The sequence below is a fragment of the Pezoporus flaviventris genome, unplaced genomic scaffold, assembly GCF_033815535.1.
Source record: "Pezoporus flaviventris isolate CSIRO_AGI_PZ_B2104156 unplaced genomic scaffold, CSIRO_AGI_Pfla_v1 ptg000025l, whole genome shotgun sequence".
In the NCBI taxonomy this organism is placed as follows: domain Eukaryota; kingdom Metazoa; phylum Chordata; class Aves; order Psittaciformes; family Psittacidae; genus Pezoporus; species Pezoporus flaviventris.
The window spans coordinates 29,800,219-29,824,504 of record NW_026892573.1 but is presented as its reverse complement, the minus strand read 5'-3'; the positions used below and the strand labels follow the sequence as shown (position 1 = coordinate 29,824,504).

Below are 24,286 nucleotides of genomic sequence, written 5' to 3'. Positions count from 1 at the left end.
CTCCAGCCTCACTATTCCTTCTTTCCCCTTTTATACCTCCTACCATGCCTAAACAGCAGCACTGAGAGCGGGAGAGCTGACTGGATTCATCCTATTTGAATTCCAACATAACTGGGGCTCCCGGGTTAGAAGACTGGACCACCAGGAAGTCTTCTGTAGTTACTGGCAACAAAGACTCTCTTCCAGACGACAAGACTGCCTTAGAGAAGCTGCTATAAAGAAAGAACAGAAGGAGACGATGTTTTTAGTTGAGGTACTTCCTTCAGTTGTCAAGTTAGGTGAGAAAGGCTGAGTACTCTCTTCTTGGCTTCGTGCTCAACCTAGAGGCAGCTACAGAGGAGCAGCCCCTGGTGGCACCGCTTCAGCATGGATGGAACCTGCAGTGCTATCTAAAATGCTCCTGAGCATGTATAAACTGGGGCTCTACAAACATTTCATATCTAGGTACACGTGAGCTTATTTTTATGGCATCGTTTCTGACTCAAGGCTACCTGCCAGCAAACTCCAAGTCCTTCCTTTGCAACATAATGCAATTGGAGCTTCTGGAAGAAGAACTCATCCAGTTTTATTCTTTTATCTTCAGCAAAATGATTCAATTTTTGACCCATGGCTTGGAAACAACTGCAGTACTCTGGCTGAAACTTCCATGTATAAAAATGTAACATAAGGCAGGCACTCAGTGGAAAGAACTTTAGTCATAACAGCTAAAGTTTGGAAAAGTTGAGAAGCAGCCAAGGAAAGGTTATGAAAATGGCAAATTCTAATGCAAATTAAAACCTTTTCAATGTAAAACAGTGCCACCAATTGCAACTGTGCTCCCTGTCTCTGGAGTTTGATTGCTTTACACAGTTGTTTGAACAAACCCAAAAGAACATAGTTATTCCATGTTCTTATGCAGATTAATTTGGGTACCTCGGCTCTATTTTCTCAGTCTCTAAGTAAATATTCAAGCTCTGCAGATTGACCTGGTGGGTTTTCCTGATCACTATTTCTGTAACAGAATGCTCTCTGGCTCCTAAAGGGTGAAGATTAATACCACGTGGTCAGTATGGACCCAACCTGCCTGGGTTTCCTCCTCTTACTCATGCCTTTGCTTCACCCAGCACAGCTACTTTCTTCTCAGAGGTTCTCTCCAAATAACTGTTTCATGTGTCGTGTCACTACCTCTTAATACTGAATGGGAAATACTTTTGCTTACTGCACACAGGGAACATGCCTGCTCCATACAACCTTCTTTTACCTAAATGACACTAAGCCACAAATCAAATTAGGGGCTCAAGTGGAGATCAAAATGTCACAAATATGATCTAGGGCAATATCATATCATAGAATCATAGAATCACAGAATGGTTTGTGTTGGAAGGGACCTTAAAGCTCATCCAGTTTCACCCCCTGCCATGGGCAGGGACACCTTCCACTAGAGCAGCTTGCTCCAAGCCCCTGTGTCCAACCTGGCCTTGAACGCTGCCAGGGATGGGGCAGCCACAGCTTCTCTGGGCACCCTGTGCCAGCGCCTCAGCACCCTCACAGGGAAGAGCTTCTGCCTAAGAGCTCATCTCAATCTCCCCTCTGGGAGGTTAAAGCCATTCCCCGTGTCCTGCCCCTACAGGCCCTTGTCCAAAGTCCCTCTCCAGGTTTCTTGTAGTCCCTTTAGGTACTGGAAGGCTGCTCTTCTGTGAGAAATGCTGCCAGGAATAGTACAGGTAGCAGGAAGGCAGTGGAAAAAATGAGATACCGCAGATGGAGACTGACAGAGGTGGCAGAAAGACAGAGGCTAAAAGGAGTACAGAAAGGGATAGCTGTGAATAGCAAGGGTGCTGGCTGCTGACTCTGGATGGACAGAGCAATTGGAAATGGTTGTGGACAGAGGTTAACAAGACTCGGGGGGGTGACAGAAACATAGGGGATGACTGGACAGACAAACTTCAAGAGGGAACCTGGGGCAGAGACAGAAGAGGGAACTGGGTCCAAGGGCACAGAGCACACGTTGCCACCCATTAGAAGATCCTTTTTACATAGAACAAGCTCTGCCACTTTTCATCTCTTAGCTGCACTGATGAGAGCTTGGTACACATGTTCAAAAGAAGGTGCCTCCGATTCAGCTCCCAGTGCTCCACCAGCGGAACGGCCAGGATGGATGCCAGAGCCGAGGAGTGGAAAAAAAAACCAAAAACACCCATGAAAAGCCCTCTCAATCTATTGAGGTATTGAGGCAGTTTGTAGAGACACCACAGACAAAGCCTAAAGAGCACCTGCAACACAGTGGGTGCATGGTAGGAGCCTTGCTTAGTATGGAGGAGAAGATTGGTTGAAACAAGAACTGCTAACTGAAAAAGCAAGAGGGGTAGTGCAACCACAAGTTTTATGAGCCGTCACCTAAGCAGCATCAGGGTGGCAGAGAAAGAAAGGAAAAAACCTGGAGGAGGGGCTATATTTGTGTCCTCCTGCCTACAGGTCCATGGCAACTGCCTGCAAAGTTTGTCAAGCCTTGCCATGAGCTGGACAGACGAGTGGAGGAACCCGATTCCTCAGCTACAGCAGCTGGCTGTGAATACCCCAAGCAGAATGAGATAGAGGAAAACGAATGATTGCAAAACATCACTTGGGGGCAACTGAAAAGTAACAGCTTGAATATGTGTGCTTGTAAAGTAGCTATTATTAGAGGCTGTGATTTTGTGTATAAAATACCTGTATTTACTAGCCAGTTGCTAATAAGAAACTACACCTTGTATGGATTTGTCACATGTAAAAGAGATGTTAGAGTATGGAAATTTGCAGCAGCTGCTAGAAAATGCTAAGGCAAAAGCTGGGACGATTCTAATACAATGGTAGTGTTATAAAGCAGAATATGGAACAAATTAAGAGGGTGGGAGAACTCCACTGGTAAGAAATTTCTTTGCCTAGTCCCTCATTGCCATCAGCATCTTCAACATGCTGCTGCACCCTGTAATAGTTACTCTGCTAATGTAAATCTGTGTGTGCCTTGCTGTAGTAGCGACTTGTTCTGGATGAAGCAGGAGAAACTCTGCATTGACAACAAGGTACAACGACTGAGGTTGACCAAATGCCTGCTACCACAGTCAAGGGCAAGATTGGGTTGGCCTCTGTGTTTGCCACCAAGAAGAACCTTTAGCTCCGCTGTTGGCTGCAACCCAGCAGGCGTGGAGCGGGGGAGACACATGCCATGCCAGACCTTGACGTGAGGGATGGACTCCCCTGTTATCAGAGAGCCATACAGGAGAAAACCAAGAAGAACCTTTAGCTCCGCTGTTGGCTGCAACCCAGCAGGTGTGGAGCGGGGGGGACACATGCCATGCCAGACCTTGATGTGAGGGATGGACTCCCCTGTTATCAGAGAGCCATACAGGAGAAAAAGGGCAGGCCCAGCAGCCTGTAGATGGCATGTGTTGGAGATATGATCTAGCCCAAATCCCCTGCTGAAGTAGGGTCATCCAAAAGATATATAAAACTAAAAGGGGGAGATGTGGAGACAGTGTTCTCATGGGAGAATGGATAATTGGTACATGAACTCTGAACAATCCTGAAAGATACAGCAAGGCCATGAGAGGCCCGAGGAAGCTTAAGCAAGCAAGATAAGAAGAAGCTGGAATTCACTGAGCTATGAGAACTGTGGACTGTTGGTGAGCTTTCGAGGACAAGTTCTCACACCTGTGCTTAACCAGTTATATATGTTAGTCACTAAGGGTCTTCAAGACATGCACCCAATCATAATATGCCAAATCATGGTAAATGCATGTAAGCAATAGTATATAAGGAGTTAAGGCTTAGCAATAAATGGCTTTTGTCTGATCATATTGCTCTCTGACTGAATCCATGTATTTTTCTGTGGCACTGCACAGATGTCTGTGAAACACAAACATGGGTTTCCAGTCCCTTTCCGCTGCCACATGGCATTGCTGTTTGGAGTCTCCTAGTGCTGTCATGACCATACACTGGTTTTGCAAACAGTGGGGGACATTGAGAGGCAGAGGGTGGTGGCATAGCAAACACCATCTGTGGGCTTGCCTTTCTGCCTCTGTGTTCCTGTGTGATGTTAACCCAGCCATCAGCACGTCTTGCAGGCGTGTGGAAGGTTTGATACAGCCTTGGAAATCTCACTGTGGGAACCTCCTAATGACCTTAAGGAGGGCTGTGCTCTGAGCACCAGCTGCAGTCTAGTGGTCGGTACTCTGCAATGGCACCAAAGATCAGCCCACACAGTCAATGTGCGTGATGCTCACTTCTCCAGCATGAACTTCCACAACCTGAACTGCATCCAGGAGGAGAAATCAAGTTTCCCAGCAATGCAGCATCACACACTGCCACAGCTGTCCCAATATACCTGGTGTGCGTCAGTGGGTTTAACGAGATGGTTTTTCTGACTAACTTTTCCTTTTTTCATAGAATCCCAGAATGGTTTTGGGTTGGAAGGGACCTTGAAGCTCATCCAGTTCCAACCCCTGCCATGGGCAGGGACACCTTCCACTAGAGCAGGCTGCTCCAAGCCCCTGTGTCCAACCTGGCCTTGAACACAGCCACAGATGGAGCACTCACAACTTCCTTGGGCAGGGCCTCAGCGCCCTCACAGGAAGTTTTAACCCCTTACCCCTTGTCCTGTCACTACAGTCCCTAATGAAGAGTCCCTCCCCAGCATCCCTATAGGCCCCCTTCAGATACTGGAAGGCTGCTATGAGGTCTCCACGCAGCCTTCTCTTCTTCAGGCTGAACAGCCCCAACTTCCTCAGCCTGTCTTCATACAGGAGGTGCTCCAGTCCCTGATCATCCTCCGGGCCTTCCTTAGAGTGCACACTCTGTGTGTTCCCAACCGCTCTGGCCCGCTGGCCGTGTCCGGTGCTGTGTGCCGCTGTGTGCCCCGCTGTCTCCCTTCCCTCCCACCCCATCCCTTCCCTCCTCCCGCCACCCCAGCACCCTTAACCCGTTTCCGTCCCGTTCCGGCCGCGCTCCGGATATGACTCGTTGTCGGCGCGGCCGCTTTCCGGCTGTGATATCCGGGAGCCGGCGCCCATGAAGGCTCGGCAGCAGCGGAGCGCCTGAGGGGGTTCGGCGGCCGCCGCCATGTTCGGCTGCCTGGTGGCGGGCAGGCTGGTGAGCGCGGCCCGGGCCGCGGCCGGGGCCCTCAACCCGCCCGGGGCCGGGGTGGAGCTGCCGCCGGCGCTCGTCCTTCCCCTCGCTGGGTTCCTCCGAGGGGCCTCGCTGCCCTCGTCCCGCCTGCCCGGCTCGGCTGGCTCCTGCCCCTCGTCCCCAGAGGCAGCTGCCCTCATTGCCGGGAGGTAGTTGCTGATGGAGAGGCTTGGGCTCCTCAGAGAGTTGCCATCTCCTCTGCTTGGGCTTCTCAGAGACAAGCTGGGAGCTTAAAAAGAAGCGTTCTAAGGCTAGATTGTGCGTTGGCTGCAGGGATGTGGCATCTCGGGTAAAGAGGAGGGTATCTTTTGCTCTGGCATTCAGCCGTCCTTCTGCTGCCTGTCTCAAGGTCTATTGTATTTCCTATGTGAACAGGTTTCCATGATCCTGGGGTTGTGCCAGCCAAGGTGGTCAACAGCCACTGCTTATAGACTTGGCAACCTCTTCTGCACCCTATTTTCCTCCTACGCACATGGGGAGCGAAGGTATTCTGATCCTGTTAGTCCCGGGTGGGATATCTGTGCAGTGCAGGTAGAACGAGACTGTTGTGCCTTTCTAGTAATGTATTCTGCAGTTGTTCTTCTGCTGTGTTTGACTTTTTCTCTGGCTATCTGCTATTTAGGTTGCTGCGTTCCTCACTTTCTGTTATGTTCCACTTTAGGTTTGTTTCTGTGAAGGGCAGTTCACAGTTACACTCGGGGAAGAAGACTATAATCATGCTAATAAAGGTTTTGTTCTCTTTAGGTACAAGCAGCTCCCCAGCAAGTGGCCGAAGACAAGTTTGTATTTGATATACCGGACTATGAAAACATCAATCACATAGTGGTCTTCATGCTGGGAACTATACCATTTCCAGATGGAATGGGAGGATCTGTCTATTTTTGTTATCCAGACCAGAATGGGATGGCAGTGTGGCAGCTGCTGGGGTTTGTCACTAATGAGAAGCCAAGTGCCATCTTCAAGATTTCTGGTCTGAAATCTGGTAAGACTGGTAAAAGGTTGCACTCAGCGGAGGGGATGTGCTCCTGCATGTGTGAAGGGATGAAGGTGGTTTTGAGCACAAAGCTACTTGAACACTGTGTGTTCAGATGGTCCTGAGCAGATGTGGTGCTAGACGCAGTCTTGTCAGCTTCGTGGAAGTCTGTCTGTTAATATTCCTAGAGAAATTCCTCACTCGTCCTTTGTTGCATGTAATGTTGATCTGGGAATTCCTTTGAGCACGTTTGGCATGTGTTCCCATGGAGAACCTGAGGAAGAATGACCCTGTAGGTTCTTTGGCATGTTTTTAGGTGTTCTTCTGGACATGCCTGAAGCGTTTTCTTTCAGCTTCCACTGTTAAGTAGTTATAATCCTTATAAACAGAGACAGGCTTTGTAATGAGTAAAGTCTGATGTGGTTTCAGACAGCTAATTCTTCCCATTCAGGTGCTGTTGCACTCTGTAATTGTCCAGTAGAGAGTGGACATTGGAAAGCAGCTTTGCCAATGTTTTAGTATTTTTGATACAGACCCGAGATGGAGAAGTCTGACTCATGAGGGAGCCAGAGAATGCCGGTGCTGTCTGAAATACGTGTGGGTGTGTTTTCATAAATGGGAATGTTGCCATGCATAATGTAAAAATGATGAAGAGCCCCAATGGCATAGTATTGTCATAAGTGTTAAAGGAACAGTGATAGGACAAAGGGTGATAGGTTCAAACTGAAACAGGGGAAGTTCAGGTTAGATATAAGGAAGAAGTTCTTTACTGTGAGGGTGGTGAGGCACTGGAACAGGCTGCCCAAAGAAGTGGTAAATGCTGCATCACTGGCAGTTCAAGGCCAGGTTGGTCAGAGCCTTGGGCAGCATGGTCTTGTGTGAGGTGTCCCTGCCCATGGCACAGGGTCGGAACTGGATGATCTTAGGGTCCTTTCCAACCCAAACCATTCTGTGATTCTGTGTATGTCAGTCAAGCAGCTTGAAGTGTTAGAGTGATAAAGTAATGCACATCTTTTGTAGGCTTCAGCGTGGCCTACAGCCTTAACTTGAATTTCTGCTTAGGTAAGCATTGAGGTTGCTATAATGAAGTGTATTAATTATTAATGTGGCATGCTCTTTTTGAGTCAGTCCTGGGTGGCATTGTGATATGAGATAAGGCCTCTCGGTGTGCAGAGCAAAATGAGTTCTTGTCATGTACAGCCTCTAAAACTGGGCTTTCAGCAGGAGAGAGAACAGCTACAGGAAGGGCTTGGTGGAGGCATGGTTTTGTATACTACAAAGTTGTGAGTGAAACAGTAAAGGGTATTGCCCATTCTTCTGCTATATGTTTCTTATGCTTAAAAGACTCTATTATGTATGCTTTCAGACAGGTATGTAGGTCAGTTCATTTTCAAATGCTTTTTGCATGGTAAGCCATAATTTCCAAGTACGAGCTGCTCTTGAGGAGGAACTCTGAGACATGGAAGTGTTGACAAACCATGTAGATGAGGCCCTTGGTGATATGGTTTAGTGGTAGTCTTGGCAGTGCTGGGGAATGGTTGGACTTGAGCTTAAAGGTCTTTACCAACCTAGTTGATTATATGATTCTATGGTTGAATGCATTTGCAGTGCAGTGCGGTAGTGCTATGTGAACAGCAGAGAGCTCCCCTGTTCCTGTTGTTGTCTACAGCTGATCTCAGGCTATAGAGTCAGTATAAGCTCCACAGTCTTAGTTTCCATGGCCATAAACAATTGTATAATGAAGACTATGAGGCTATAGAAAGGTGAGGAGGGAAAAGGGACTACAGAGAGCTGGAATCATTGAGAGACATACTGATTGTTGAAATCTGTGGTTTGGGTTCAGTCCCTTGAGAGGACCAGTTTTGTGTCCGTGTTTGTCAGCTCCCTATGACACAGGGGCTCTGTCAGTTTTTTGCTGTGTGATGTTTCTTACGTGATCATGAGTGGCCAGCTGAGGTGGCACATGGTTTATTACAGATTTGGGGAGAAGTTAAATGTGTCATGTCTAACTCTTAAGCTTATGCGTAGCGTCTAAAACGCCTTGGAACCATACAGGGTTTGTGGTGTGTGTAACTCACCCACGTTGCATGTTGTAAGCACTGGCTGGGCTATTAAATACAGTATCTGGGGATCTGGTATTACACTTCTTGACAATGAGGGTCAAGTAAAATGGCATTGTCCCAGTTCTTTTTCCTTACTTCTCTCCTCCATCCTGTCCCATGCTCGCTTAGGAGAGCCAATGCAGATGAACACTGTGGTGTTTCCAAGTGGGATACCGGAAGGTTGTCTCCATAGATGAACTAAAGGGGAAATCACGTTTATGGAATAGTCTTCAACATGAAAGTGATTTGTGGAATAGACACTAAATTATGAACCTGGGTGCTTATCCTTGAGTATGGGTGCTATTTATACTCAGGTAACCTCAGAATAAGTGATTTCCAGATTGGCTCTTCAAGGTGTCTCACAGGAATTCCATCATTCCCTCTAAAATACTCCTTTGTTGCTCCTGTATAATCAGGCAAAGTTTGTTGAATTGTATTTCTTAGTGTCCTTGGTACAAACGTAATGTATCTAAAAGCAGGCTTTTCATGTTGCTCCTCTTGCTAACATTTAACCATTCTTAAAATCTGTGCTGGGAGGTTAGAAATATACATTTCTTGTGTTAGTGTTTTTGTTGTGTTGACCCCTTGATTTAGTAAATTCTCTTGCATCTGCTGTGATATGGATAGTAAGTCTAGGAGTCAAATGCCTCAAAATTACATATTTCTTTTTGAGGATTAACTATCATGTAAGGTGGTGAGTGGCTTTGTAATAAGCATTAAGTCTGAATTGTTTTGCATCTCTTCAGATGCAGTCTTCATGTTTGCTGGGAATAAGGCTTATTAAACCAACCACACACTCCCCCCAACCAAAATTGCTGGTTAGATTTTGTGCTGAATAAAGTTTGTGAGGTTTAGGGCGTTTTCCATGCATTTCCCCACCCTGGCTGGGATGACAGTCAGTGGGCAATCTTCCGGGCTCTTATTCTTCCCAGTTCTCTCCAATTACTGAAATATAAATGAAAGGCTTGGTTCCTATAGAGAAAGGTTCTGCTGTCTTTTACTCACAGGTCATGTTTCCTGTTGAATCCATTTACTTCATAGGGAGCTTTAAAAGGGTTTGGTTGGAAGGGACCTTAAAGTTTATCCAGTTCCAACACCCTGCCACGGGCAGGGACCCCTTCCACTAGAGCAGATTGCTTCAGGCCTCTGTGTCCAACCTGGCCTTGAGCACTGCCAGGATTGGGGCAGCCACAGTTTCTCTGGGCACCCTGTGCCAGCGCCTCAGCACCCTCACAGGAAAGAACTTCTTCCTTATATGTAACCTAAATCTCCATTTCAGTTTGAACGCATTACCCCTTGTCCTATCACTACAGTCACAGGGAAGAGCTTCTGCCTAAGAGCTCATCTCAATCTCCCCTCTGTCAGGTTAAAGCCATTCCCCTTGTCCTCTCCCTACATCCCTTGTGCAGAGCCCCTCTCCAGGTTTCCTGTAGCCCCTTTAGGCACTGGAGCTGCTTTTAAGGTCTCCTTGGAGCCTTTTCTTCTTCAGGCTGAACCAGCCCAGCTCTCTCAGCCTGGCTCCAGAGCAGAGCTGCTCCAGCCCTCACAGCATCTCTGTGGCCTCCTCTGGACTCACTGTAACAGCTCAACATGCTTCTTATGTTGGGAGCCCCAGAGCTGAATGCAGAGCTGCAGTGGGCATGTCACAAGAGCAGAGTAAAGGGGAAGAATACCCTCCCTTGACCTGCTGCTTACACTTTCTTTGATGCAGCCCAGGACATGGTTGGTTTCTACGCTCAAGCACACATGGCTGGGTCATGTTGAGCTTCTTTTCAATCTACACCCCTAAATCCTTCTCCTCAGGGCTGCTCTCAATCCATAGTCTGATGAGTGGTCAGTGTGGTGGACCACTGGTGGACCAGCTGCACCCAGAGCGTGGTGGTAAATGGCTCCTTCTCAAATTCAAAGAATCATAGAATCGTTAGGGTTGGAAAGGACCTTAAGATCATCCAGTTCTAACCCCCCTGCCGTGGGCAGGGACACCTTACGCTAAATCATGTCACTCAAGGCCTCCTCCAACCTGGCCTTGAACACCGCCAGGGTTGGAGCATTCACAGCCTCCCTGGGCAACCCATTCCAGTGCCTCACCACCCTAACAGGAAAGAATTTCCTTCTTATATCCAATCTAAACTTCCCCTGTTTAAGTTTTAACCCGTTACCCCTTGTCCTGTCACTGCAGTCCCTAATGAAGAGTCCCTCTCCAGCACCCCTATAGGCCCCCTTCAGATACTGGAAGGCTGCTATGAGGTCTCCACGCAGCCTTCTCTTCTCCAGGCTGAACAGCCCCAACTTCCTCAGCCTGTCTTCATACAGGAGGTGCTCCAGTCCCCTGATCATCCTCGTGGCCCTTCTCTGGACTTGTTCCAGCAGTTCCATGTCCTTTTTATGTTGAGGACACCAGAACTGCACACAATGCTCCAGGTGAGGTGTCACAAGAGCAGAGTAGAGGGGCAGGATCACCTCCTTTGACCTGCTGGTCACACTCCTTTTGATGCAGCCCAGGATATGGTTTGATTTCTGGGCTGCAAGCACACACTGAAGCCGGCTCATGTTCATTTTCTCATCGACCAACACCCCCAAGTCCTTCTCCACAGGGCTGCTCTGAATCTCTTCTCTGCCCAACCTGTAGCTGTGCCTGGGATTGCTCCGACCCAGGTGTAGGACCTTGCACTTGGCATGGTTAAACCTCATGAGGTTGGCATCAGCCCACCTCACAAGTGTGTCAAGGTCCCTCTGGATGGCATTCCTTCCCTCCAGCATATCAACCGAACTGAACCACACAGATTGGCCAAATTGGCAACCTGTCATTAGTGGGGTCCCTAAGGAATTGACACTGGGCACAACGCTGTTCAGTGTCTTCAGAAATGATCTGAAGGATGGGATCAAGTGTACCCTGATGATGTTTGCCATTGGGGAACCAAACTGAGTGGGGAAGTGGACACTTTAGAAGAGAGAACCACCCTGCAGAGTGACCTGGGTAGGCTGAAGGTGTTGGCTAACAAGAAGGTGTTGAACTGACTAAGTTCAACAATATGTGTAAGGTCTTGCACCTGGGAAGACACAATCCAGGGAAGACACACAGCCAGGCTGGGATCTGCCTGGCTGGGGAGTTGCTCTGCAGAAAGGGACCTGGCTGTCCTTGTGAACATTAGGAGTGAACAGTGTGCAGATGTGGCAAAGAAAGCCAACAGGGTGCTGAGATACATCAACAAGGACATCCCCATCAGATAAAGATGTCTTTGCCCCATTTACTCAGCATCTGTCAGGCCACGCCGGGAATACTGTATTCAGTTTTGGTCCCCACTATACAAAAAGATGTGGACAGGCTGGAGAGGGTCCAGAGAAGGACCACAGAGATGATCCAAAGACTGGGAAGCTGTATGAGGAAAGGCTGAGAGAGCTGGGGCTGTTCAGCCTGGAGAAAAGAAGGCTCAGGGGAGACCTTATAACCATGTACCAATGCTTGAGGAGCACCACTCATCACTAGTCTTCACGGGGACATTAAGCCATTGACCACAACTCTCTTGAGTGCAGCCATCCAGACAGTTTCTTAGCTACAAGTGCTCCATCTGTCAAATCCATATCTCTCCAGGTTAGGGACAAGGACATTGTCCAGTGCTTTGCACAAGTCCACGTGGTTGATGTCAGTAACAAGTCCAAGTTGACATCAGTTATATTCTCCGTTTTTTTTTTTAAGGACTTCCTTAAGATCTGTTGTGGTTTTTGATGTACTGACCACACTGCTTCATCTCTTGGGTGTACTTGTGCCTGTGCTTGGGCTGTGTGAATCTTCTGCATGTCTAAGATAGGGATGTTTTTGGTGGGAATTGAGGAATTCTCTCTACAGAAGAAACAGGGTGATTTAAGTAACACAGTCTTTGCATGTGTGCCAGATCTAACGTGTGCTGTTTGTGGTGCTTTCAGGGAAGGGAAGTCAACATCCCTTTGGTGCCATGAACCTCCCCCAGACACCCACGGTGGCCCAGATTGGAATCTCAGTGGAACTGCTGGAGAACCTGGCCCAGCAGACTCCTGTTGCAAGTGCTGCCGTGTCATCAGTAGATTCTTTCACAGAGGTAGTTTGGATGTTCTGTTGTCGGATATTCTCTGTGCCATGAAAGTTTAAGAATTGAGCCTCTGAAGGACTAACGGAGGGGGAAAAGATGTGGTGGTGGGTGGCTGCAGGATTGTAACCAACGTAATCATTGTCAAACCATTTGGCTGTATGCATTGATGTTTCGAAATCATAGAATGACGAAATGGTTTGGGTTGAAAGAGACCTTAAGATCATTTAGTTTCAACTACAAGGCTCATTTTACTTCACGTAGGAGTTGTAAATCCATCCAACTTTTGCACAGAAATTTAAACTGAGAAAAAGAACTTATTGAAAATGTCTCTTTTTTTTTTTTTTTTTTTTTTATTTCAGTTCACTCAGAAGATGTTGGACAACTTCTATAACTTCGCTTCCTCGTTTGCTGTTACTCAGGCACAGATGACCCCAAACCCCTCTGAAGCTTTCATTCCTGCAAATGTAGTCCTGAAATGGTAATGGCAGGGATCTCTAGTGACAAAGGTTCTTTCTTCCAGGCGTTAAACCAGACGATTTCTCAGTATTGAACTACTCTCATGTTACTTAGTGTTTCATGTTTAAAAGTATTTGAGGTTTATCTCAAGTAAAAAGAGGTTCTGCCACTGTTTTCATATTTGTCACTATCTTCATGCTATTTTCTAATCAGAAGGGTGCTGTATAGCCTGTGATGTTTTCTTTGCTTCTAGAAAAGTCACCCTTGACATATGTGATTTGCACTATGTTGCTGGTTATGCAAACGCTCTGGAGTCATGGGGAGACAGAACATGCTGATACTTGTCAGTTTGTGCTTATTTGTTATGCTCTGTCTCTTCCTAGACATAATTCCACCACAGTTACATTGCTTGAGAACATGGGAGATGTGGAGAAACCATGTTCCTCATTTACCTGGTTCTGTTACCAAGACCTTTCTGCACAAATACAGGAATCTTAAGAGCTGCTTTCCAGGGCCTGGTTTAAGAAATAACAGTCTGTGGGGATAGTCTATGTAGTATGGAGATAACTTGTGAGCTTAGGGAGCAGTCCTTTAGGATGCCTGACAAAGTCTGCCCTGCAGTTTATCAGTTTAACCCCCTTTAGCTTCTACAGTATCAACCAAAACCCTTCTTAAAACAGTGTTCTGGGCTCTCTGAATAGTTTTATCACTAGTACTGAATATGCAGGCAGTTAACAACAGCAGTGTTTTTTCTTTGGGAGTGTAACCCTTTCTATTTAAAAGTTAACTACGCACTCCATGAACACATATAGGTAAGGTCTCTGATGAGAGGAACCAAAGGGAAGACAGGCTAAAGAAGCAGGATAATGGCTGGGCACTGCCTAGATGATGCTGAACTTGCTTTTGGCTGTTGTTCAAAGCAGTAGAGTGAAGGGAGGTGTAACTCTGTATAGAAATCTGTTAGTGTGATTACTGCCACAGAAAAACAACACTTTTGGCACAGTTCCTATGTTGGTGAGTCATTACAATGTGTTTAATGATCACTTGTAATAGGTAGAATATCTTGGGTGTCTGCAGTGGGCTGGCTGACATGGAAATTCAATAGTTGGCTTAGAAACTCATTCATAAATAAGCCTTTCTCTAACTTGAGCGGGTTTAAACCCCTCTAAAATCATAGAACCATAGAATGGTTTGGGTTGGAAGGGGCCTTAAAGCTCATCCAGTTCCAACCCCTGCCTTGGGCAGGGACACATTCCACTAGAGCAGGTTGCTCCAAGCCCCTGTGTCCAACCTGCCCTTGAACACTGCCAGGGATGGGGCAGCCACAGCTTCTCTGGGCACCCTGTGCCAGCGCCTCAGCACCCTCACAGTAAAGATGTGGAAGTTGGAATCATTTGTTAAGGGTGGGGGGATGATGGGGACTACTTTGTCTCAAGGATTCTATTAGAACCACAAAGCAAATTGTTGTGTAGAATAATAGAATCATGGAATAGTAGCCTTGGGTACAGAATTATCAGTGGGCCCCTCTTCCTTGCCAGTGAGCAGGTTACACATACCCTGCTAGGAAGCACTCTGGAATTGGAAGCTGCAGTCCCTGTGTCAGTCCGCTCGTGTCTGCCAAGCTGCTGACTTCCGTCTGCTGTCCCCATGAGCTGGGAAGTGCTGAGGGGACTGGCTGCATCCCAGGTGGAGCAGCACTGATGGGGTAGTACAGGGACAGTTGTACCTGCGCAAGTGGCAGGGACACCACACACTAAACCATGTTACCCAGGACTCCATCCAGCCTGGCGTTAGAGTATATGTAACTTACCATGTTCTCCACATAGATTGATTTGTGTCCTTCTTCATTTGCTGCAGTTCTTATTTCTTGGACTTTCTTCCAGGTATGAGAACTTCCAGAGACGTCTGACACAGAACCCTCTCTTCTGGAAAACATAAGCTGACACTGTGTCATTTGAAGCGCTTTCCAAACAGTGTTACCAGAAGGATAACAGCAGCAGTAACTCATTGAAGAACTTTTGGGAAAGGAAACAACAAACGATTACTCCAGAGAGACAAACCTGGATCATTTGTATTACTCTTGGAACTTATTTAAAATGAAAATCAATGAAAACTGCTTGCCTGCGTTGGGGTTTTTTAACTGAAGCGCTTGGTTGCAATAAACCACTGTTCCATGTGCATGTGTAGGAATACTCTCTTGAAACTGCATTTGAAGTGGAAGAAAATATAAGATTAAAAACAGAAGCAGTGTTTTGTACTTGTGTGTGTTTAGTTGTGAAAAAATAAGTGGAGTTTTTCCTTCTTCACCTCATTCTGAAGGGTGATCAGGCAACTAAAAAGATGCTGATGGTTTTCCTGTGGCTACTCACACTAAGTTTGTACACTGTGGACAACTACTATTGGTGTCACCAGCCTGTACCAATAGTACAGGGGTATTCCCCCCTTTTGGCTGTGAAGATACGGTTGAGCTTCACTTCAGGGTCCCTGTTGAGGAAGGGAATAAACCTCTTCCTGCATTTTCCTGTTTCAGGATGAAAAGTGTTTTAGTGTCGTTTCTCTGCCTCGAGAAGAACCTTGTTCGAGTAGGTTGTGGTAACGTTTTTTACTCAGTCACCACCAGATGGAGTAAAACCCCAGCAAACAGGAGCTTCAGCCCTGAGGATGGTTTTAGATTGACAAGAGATTGAGATGAGCTCTTAGGCAGAAGTTCTTCCCTGTGAGGGTGTTGAGGTGCTGGCACAGGGTGCCCAGAAAAGCTGTGGCTGCCCCATCCCTGGCAGTGTTCAAGGCCAGGTTGGACACAGGGGCTTGGAGCAAGCTGCTCTAGTGGAAGGTGTCCCTGCGCGTGGCAGGGGGTTGGAACTGGAGGAGCTTTAAGGTCCCTTCCAACCCAAACCATTCTGATTATTTTGCTAAAAACTTGGGCATTGAAGCTTTCAAGATGTTACACAAATGTATATATTAAAGGTTAAAAGGTTTTGGAGATTATTAAACCCTAAATTCTTTTGCAATGCTTACAACTCTATGAGCTTTGGATTTTTCAGAAGATGCACAATGATTTGGGGTTTTTTGCCCTTTTTTCATCTAGAACCAGGCAACACGAGGGAGAAAACACCTCAATGAAATAAATACACAATATCCATGTTCACTTGAGCTTTTTTGGTCTGAACCAAGGAGGTGTTTCCCTTGTGGTGTATATTCAAGGTATTTTTTAACCCTAAAAGCATATAGGGCTGACTGTTGTAAAGGAGAACTTTTTCTTCCTTGTGGCCTGCTCCAGCTCTGTTTTTGCAAGTTCACATTCTCTAGTTCTTCCCTTCATGAACACCCTGAATCTGATCTAAGCTCCATCCAGCTTTCTTCAAGGCAAACCTACTGGAACATCTATCTGCATTTAAAGAGAAGTCTTCAGCACATGCATTCTTTGAGAGAAGTTAAAGCTGCCCCTGACTGTGATTAGGCCTCCCTGCAGCCTGGCACCACCCTTCCTTCCCATGCCCTCCAGCAGAGCAGCTCATTTGTCAGAACATAACACTTACATACCAAAACCCAGCCACAGTTGAACAATCCTGCTTGGGTATCTTGTTTCACTCAGCTCTGGCGACAGGAAAACACAGCAGACACAGTTAATGACATGCTACCCTAAAGCGACTGCAAAGCCTCCAGCCCAAGTGTTCTCAACAGTTCAGCTCATCTGATCAAAGCTCTTTCCTTGAAGGCTCTGAGCACTCCCACTGCCTCTTTGGAGAGTTCCCCCAACCACATCCCCACCACCACAGTCTTCCAGACTCTGCCAACCCCACACTTCCCACAGAAATAACTATTAGGTACAGGGATACTGCACCAGCAGTGCTATAGATGCAGCACTGGAGATTAAAACCTGTTTCCAGTCTCATGTCTCTCTTCAGCTGATCCGTATTCAGCTCTGCAGGTACTTCCTGAAGATGGGCTGAGAAAGCTGGGCTGGTTCAGCCTGGAAAAGAGAAGGCTCCTTAAGGGGAGACCTTAGAGCAGCTCCAGTGCCTAAAGGGGCTACAAGAAACTTGGAGAGGGGCTTTGGACAAGGGCCTGTAGGGACAGGGTAAGGGGAATGGCTTTAAACTGACAGAGGGGAGACTGAGATGAGCTCTTAGGCAGAAGCTCTTCCCTGTGAGGGTGCTGAGGCGCTGGCACAGGGTGCCCAGAGAAGCTGTGGCTGCCCCATCCCTGGCAGTGTTCAAGGCCAGGTTGGACACAGGGGCTTGGAGCAAGCTGCTCTAGTGGAAGGTGTCCCTGCCCGTGGCAGGGGTTTGAACTGGATGAGCTTTAAGGTCTGTCGTGGTTTAAACCCAGTCAGGTAACTTGTTCACTCACTCCCAGTGAGTGGTGCCAAGCTGACAACAATCAAGGTCCGTGTTCGTCTCCCCCCCCCTCCCTGCACCGGGGCTCTCCCCTTCCCCGCTCCCGGAGGAACGGGGAGGAGGATCGAGAGAGTGCAACTCCTACGGGTTGAGACAAGAACAGTCCAGCAACAAATCACCACCGCTACTATCAGCTAAAACAATGATAAGGGAAAATAACAAGGGAAGAGAATACGATACCACCGGCCAAGAAAACGAGTTCCACCCGGAAGCCCCTGTCCTTCCGGGCAACTCCCAGTTACCCCCCACCCCGGGCATGACGTGCTGTGGTATGGAATACCTCCCCGGCTAGCCCGGGTCAGGCGCCCCGTCTCTGCTTCCTCACAGCTTCCCCTCCTCCCTGGCAGAGCATGAGCCTCACAAAGTCCTTGGTCAGGGTAAACATCACTTAGCAACAACCGAAAACATCGGCTTCACCAACGCTGTTCTCAAAACTAGAAGTCAAAACACAGCACTGCACCAGTTAACACAAAGGAAAAAACATGACTGCTACTGCTGAACCCAGGACATTATCCACCCCTTATTCCATACCATTCACGTCGTGCTCAGATCCCACATTTTCAATACACCATCGCTCTCCCACATATATACATCCATATACATACAGACCAAGAGGAAAAAAATCATTTTCTTAGTGCATGGACCAATCCCTATAATGCTGCCGAGTCCATTCGGTCCATGATGTTCCAAGTTCATTCTCTGTTGGGATGATGGCTGGAGGGAAGTCAGGGCCAGTCGCTGGTGACCTGGAGACATCTAGTTGATGGGCTATAAAAGCATTACACAGCAGGCAACAGCATACAATTGAGTTCACTGGCTGTTTTCCCCTAATATCAAATCCCCTTGAGGTATACATCGGACTTCCCCATCTTCCCGCATTACCCACCAAGTATATCCAGGTCCCTGAGCAAAAGCAATCCCACGAGTGGGTTTGCCTTTACCTGAAGCAGGAATAACCCAGACTGTCTTCCCCAGCAAATTCTTCATATGCACCACGGGAACTCTGTCCCCCTCTACAATATGTAAAAGTTCTGACTGGGCTGGGCCAGCCCTGTTGGCAGATCCTCTGGTGTTGACCAACCAGGTGGCCTTTGGTAAATGTGTATCCCAATGCTTGAAAGTTCCCCCACCCATCGCTCTCAGTGTAGTTTTTAACAGCCCATTGTACCGTTCGATTTTCCCAGAGGCTGGTGCATGGTAGGGGATGTGATATACCCACTCAATGCCATGCTCTTTGGCCCAAATATCTATAAGGTTATTCCGGAAATGAGTCCCATTGTCTGACTCAATTCTCTCTGGGGTGCCGTGTCGCCACAAAATCTGTTTCTCAAGGCCCAGGATGGTGTTCCGGGCAGTGGCATGGGGCACAGCGTATGTTTCCAGCCACCCGGTGGTTGCTTCCACCATGGTAAGCACATGGCGCTTGCCTTGGCGGGTTGGTGGCAGTGTGATATAGTCAATCTGCCAGGCCTCCCCATATTTATACTTCAACCATCGTCCTCCATACCAAAGAGGCTTTAACCGCTTGGCTTGTTTAATTGCAGCACATGTTTCACACTCATGAATAACCTGGGCAATAGTGTCCATTGTTAAGTCCACCCCTCGGTCACGGGCCCATCTATATGTTGCATCTCTGCCCTGATGGCCTGAAGTGTCATGGGCCCACCGGGCCAAAAATAATTCACCTTTATGTTGCCAATCTAAGTCCATCTGAGCCACTTCAATCTTAGCCGCTTTATCCACTTGTTGGTTGTTCTGGTGTTCCTCAGTGGCCCGACTCTTGGGTACATGGGCATCTACATGACGTACCTTCACCACCAGATTCTGCACCCGGGCAGCAATATCTTTCCACAGTGCAGCAGCCCAGATGGGTTTACCTCTGCGTTGCCAGTTGCTCTGCTTCCATTGCTTCAACCACCCCCACAGGGCATTTGCCACCATCCATGAGTCAGTATAGAGATAAAGTACTGGCCACTTTTCTCGTTCAGCAATGTCCAGGGCCAGCTGGATGGCTTTCACCTCGGCAAATTGACTCGATTCACCCTCTCCTTCAGCAGTTTCTGCAACTTGTCGTCCAGGACTCCATACAGCTGCCTTCCATCTCCGATGCTTTCCCACAATACGGCAAGAGCCATCAGTAAACAAGGCATACTGCTTTTCACTTTCTGACAGTTTATTATATGGTGGGGCCTCTTCAGCACGCACCACCTCCTCCTCTGGTGACATTCCGAAATCTTTGCCCTCTGGCCAGTCCATGATGACTTCTAGAATGCCTGGACGACTGGGATTTCCTATTCGAGTTCGTTGTGTAATTAGTGCAGCCCATTTACTCCATGTAGCATCAGTTGCATGATGTGTAGAGGAGACCCTGCCTTTGAACATCCAGCCCAGCACGGGCAGCCGGGGTGCCAGGAGGAGCTGTGCTTCAGTGCCAATCACTTCCGAAGCAGCTCGAACCCCTTCATAGGCTGCCAGTATCTCTTTCTCAGTTGGGGTATAGCTGGCCTCAGATCCTTTGTATCCCCGACTCCAAAAGCCGAGGGGTCAACCTCGAGTCTCCCCTGGAGCTTTCTGCCAGAGGCTCCAGGTAGGACCGTTCTCCCCAGCTGCAGTGTACAGCACATTTTTTACATCTGGTCCGGTTCGGACTGGTCCAAGGGCTACTGCATGAACTATCTCGCGTTTAATTTGCTCAAAGGCTTGTTGCTGCTCAGGGCCCCATTTAAAATCATTCTTCTTCCGGGTCACATGATAGAGAGGGCTTACAATCGAACTGTAATTTGGGATGTGCATTCTCCAGAACCCCACTGCACCCAAGAAAGCTTGCGTTTCTTTCTTATTAGTTGGTGGAGACATTGCTGTTATCTTGTTGATCACATCTGTGGGGATCTGTCTACGTCCATCTTGCCATTTTATTCCCAAAAATTGAATCTCCTGTGCAGGTCCCTTGACCTTACTCCGTTTTATGGCAAAACCGGCTTTCAGCAGGATTTGGATTATTTTCCTCCCTTTCTCAAAGACTTCTTCCGCTGTATCGCCCCACACAATAATGTCATCAATGTATTGCAGGTGTTCTGGAGCTTGCCCCTGTTCCAGTGCAGTCTGGATCAGTCCATGGCAAATGGTAGGGCTGTGTTTCCACCCCTGGGGCAGTCGGTTCCAAGTGAACTGGACACCCCTCCAAGTAAAAGCAAACTGTGGCCTGCACTCTGCTGCCAAAGGAATGGAGAAAAATGCATTGGCAATATCAATCGTGGCATACCACTTGGCTGCTTTTGACTCTAGTTCATACTGAAGTTCTAGCATGTCCGGTACGGCAGCACTCAATGGTGGTGTGACTTCATTCAGGCCACGATAGTCTACTGTTAGTCTCCATTCTCCATTAGACTTTCGCACTGGCCATATGGGGCTATTGAAGGGTGAGCGGGTCCTGCTGATCACCCCCTGACTCTCCAGTCTACGGATCAGCTGATGGATGGGAATCAGGGAGTCTCGGTTGGTGCGATATTGCCGCCGGTGCACTGTTGTGGTCGCAATTGGCACTTGTTGTTCTTCAACTTTCAGCAACCCCACAGCAGAGGGATCTTCTGAGAGACCAGGCAAGGTGGACAGCTGCTCAATTTCCTCAGTCTCCAAAGCAGCAATACCAAAAGCCCACCGGTACCCTTTTGGGTCTTTGAAGTACCCTCTCTTGAGGTAGTCTATGCCGAGGATGCATGGAGCCTCTGGACCAGTCACAATAGGGTGCTTTTGCCACTCCCTCCCAGTCAGGCTGATTTCAGCCTCCAGCACAGTCAACTCTTGGGATCCTCCTGTTACTCCAGAAATATAGATGGGTTCCACCCCTTGACAGCTTGATGGCATCAGGGTACACTGTGCACCGGTATCTACTAGAGCCTTATACTTCTGTGGGACTGATGTGCCAGGCCATCTGATCCACACAGTCCAGTAAATCCGATTGTCCCCTACCTCCACCTGGCTGGAGGCAGGGCCCCTCTAATGGTCGTCACAGCATTGGACACTTAAGTCGTGTTGAAAGGGATTATTCTTCGTTATCACAGGAGCTGGAGTAAAATCAGCTCTTCCACTCCATCTGGGAAACTGCTCACCAGAGACTGAAGCCGTAGCTCTCATGGGACGATCAGTCTTGGCCCTTGCTCCCCTCTTCAGTTCACTCACCCGTTCCTCCAAAGCTGAAGTAGGTTTTCCATCCCACTTTGTCATGTCTTCTCCGTGATCCAGCAGGTAAAACCATAGGGTACCCCGTGGCGTATACCTTCTGTATCTCCTCTCTTGAACAATAGGACGTCTTTTGTTAATAGCTGAGACGCGTGTTGGTACACGTGAGGAGCTGGATAAATCAGATACATCGTCCCTCAATTTGTCGAGGTCCTGGGACAGTTTTTTCACAGCTGAGATGATGGAAGGAGTGAGATTGTCTTCGAACTCTCGGAGTTTATGAACCATTTCATCCACTGTTAGTGGTACTATGTCATTCCAGGTCACTGTTGCCAATGAATGGGCATATGATGACGGTGCATTCCGTGTAAGTTTTCGCCACATGGGTCGTGTACATTCAACTTCATCTGGATCTATAGGTGTATCCCCGTTATTCGGCTTGATGTGATAGATCATCTCTACGATGGCCGATTCCCTCAGAGACTGGATGCCTTTGTCTATAGTAGTCCACTTGGCCGAACGACTCGTAACATCGTCCTTGTACGGAAACCTTTCTTTCACAGCTGCCAAGAGCCTCCTCCAAAGGCTGAGGGACTTTTTCTCTCTTGCAATTGCTTTGTCAATTCCCCCTTCTCTAGCAAGTGATCCCAGCTGCTTGGCTTCTGTACCTTCTAGTTCGTGACCATCGGCCCCATTGTCCCAGCATCGGAGTAACCAGGTGATGATGTGCTCCCCTGGTTGACGGGTAAAATCTTTTCGCATATTCCGCAGCTCGGTTGAGGTCCGAGGTCGAGAAGTTACTTCTTCTTCTTCTTCGTCATGTGAGGATGACTCCTGATCAGATTCTGGACCGGGTGGTGAATTCATTGGTTCTTCATCTCGCTTCACCCTTTTTGCCTCCTTTTTGCTTGTTCTCTTGCGTACAGGGGCAACCGATATTGGTACGAATTGGTCCTCTGGTTTGGCTGCAGTGATTATCACTGTGGTTTGAGTAGCGACTGTACTTGTTGCTGGGGGTGGTGTAGCTACCGTGCTTGGAGCTGGGGTAACCGCGCTGTCTGTTGCAGTTGAAGTTTGAGCAGCTGCTGTACTTGCCACTGGGGTAGCTGCGCAGTTCATTGCAGCCAAAGTTTGAGTAGCGACTGTCACTTTGCCCTCAAATCCGCCGACATTCTTTTCCTTTTGAAGGTGCTGAATAGTGTTGAACAAGGCCCTGTAAGCATAGGCCAAGCCCCAGCACGTTGCCGTGATTTGTCCATCTCTGGTATGGCCAGAATGACCACACACCTCATTTAAGTGTTTTACTAATTCTTCTGGATTTTGCAGTTGTTCGGTAGTGAAATTCCAAAATACTGGAGGGGCCCACTGACCTAGATACTTGCCCATACTATCCCACACACCCTGCCACTCATGGCTGTCCAGCCTCTGGGAAAGTCTCTCGGTCCTCCTACATCGTCGTTTGACCCCAGACAAGACCCAAACCTGAATCTGCTTAACTCTTGAAATCAGTAGTGGGCAAAACACACTCTGTATGCGTGTTAGCATGGTGATTCCCATCACCATCAGCAAACAAGTCTCAAGAGCATTAAAAGGCCATTTAAAAAATTCAAAACTCTCAAATGTAAATGGTCTGGGGGGACGACTAGGAGGGTAAAAGGATGTCTCCTTCACAGGTTGAGCACCTGAGAAGGAGAAAAAAGATGTGTAATTGCTAAGCACCTCCATCATATACCTCCCAAAGTATAAAGGTGGTGACCACACTGGGAACATAAACCAGATCAGTTTCATGATCAATGATTCTATTGTATTACAAGTCATTACCATAAAGTACAATGGGATAAAAACCTTAGCCCAAGCCCCACACTTGAAAAACACTAATACAGCCAATACCGGATGGACGTAAGATATGGTATACTGAAACTGTGAGATCAAGAGGAAAAACCTTGAGAGCCAATAAATCAGCATTGTGACGAGTGACTATCAATCCAGTCAGATCTGTTCTTATCTCAACCCCTCGAGCCCCACGTTGGGCGCCAAAAAGAACTGTCGTGGTTTAAACCCAGTCAGGTAACTTGTTCACTCACTCCCAGTGAGTGGTGCCGAGCTGACAACAATCAAGGTCCGTGTTCGTCTCCCCCCCCCTCCCTGCACCGGGGCTCTCCCCTTCCCCGCTCCCGGAGGAACGGGGAGGAGGATCGAGAGAGTGCAACTCCTACGGGTTGAGACAAGAACAGTCCAGCAACAAATCACCACCGCTACTATCAGCTAAAACAATGATAAGGGAAAATAACAAGGGAAGAGAATACGATACCACCGGCCAAGAAAACGAGTTCCACCCGGAAGCCCCTGTCCTTCCGGGCAACTCCCAGTTACCCCCCACCCCGGGCATGACGTGCTGTGGTATGGAATACCTCCCCGGCTAGCCCGGGTCAGGCGCCCCGTCTCTGCTTCCTCACAGCTTCCCCTCCTCCCTGGCAGAGCATGAGCCTCACAAAGTCCTTGGTCAGGGTAAACATCACTTAGCAACAACCGAAAACATCGGCTTCACCAACGCTGTTCTCAAAACTAGAAGTCAAAACACAGCACTGCACCAGTTAACACAAAGGAAAAAAACATGACTGCTACTGCTGAACCCAGGACAAGGTCCCTTTCACCCAAACCATGACTCTTAAGACTCATTTAAATGTACAATTCGTTTGAAGAATGAGTTCAAAATATTTTTAGCAGCAATATAACATATCTTTATACTATATTCCTAAGTGTAGTATTCTTTTTGCATGGTTCCTGGCTAATATTCAACAACTTATTAGGTTTCCAGTCAAAAAGGCCCAAATACAGCCACAAGCACATGCACAACCCCCAGATTTCTATCAAGTTGCCATATATTTCTGTATGCTGTATGCAAAGCACCTTCACAGGCTGGAAATGAAAACTGACTGTGGGAAATAATTAAAATGGACAATTCAG

General features: G+C 47.8%; 1 protein-coding gene across 2 annotated transcripts; it reads left to right on the top strand.

The window, feature by feature from the left end:
• Window positions 1-4,924: 4,924 nt before the first annotated feature.
• Window positions 4,925-14,997, top strand: HIKESHI (heat shock protein nuclear import factor hikeshi). 2 transcript variants are annotated; one of them, XM_061458039.1, is made up of 6 exons: window positions 4,931-5,106; window positions 5,518-5,627; window positions 5,887-6,124; window positions 12,142-12,293; window positions 12,644-12,762; window positions 14,624-14,997. In XM_061458039.1, exons 3-6 carry the CDS (start codon window positions 5,974-5,976, stop codon window positions 14,676-14,678), a joined length of 477 nt encoding a protein of 158 aa, XP_061314023.1. In that variant the 5' UTR covers window positions 4,931-5,106; window positions 5,518-5,627; window positions 5,887-5,973; the 3' UTR covers window positions 14,679-14,997. The 2 variants fall into 2 exon arrangements, with proteins under 2 accessions (XP_061314022.1, XP_061314023.1); XM_061458038.1 differs by lacking the exon at window positions 5,518-5,627 and having other exon boundaries at window positions 4,925-5,106.
• The last annotated feature ends 9,289 nt before the right edge of the window (window positions 14,998-24,286 follow it).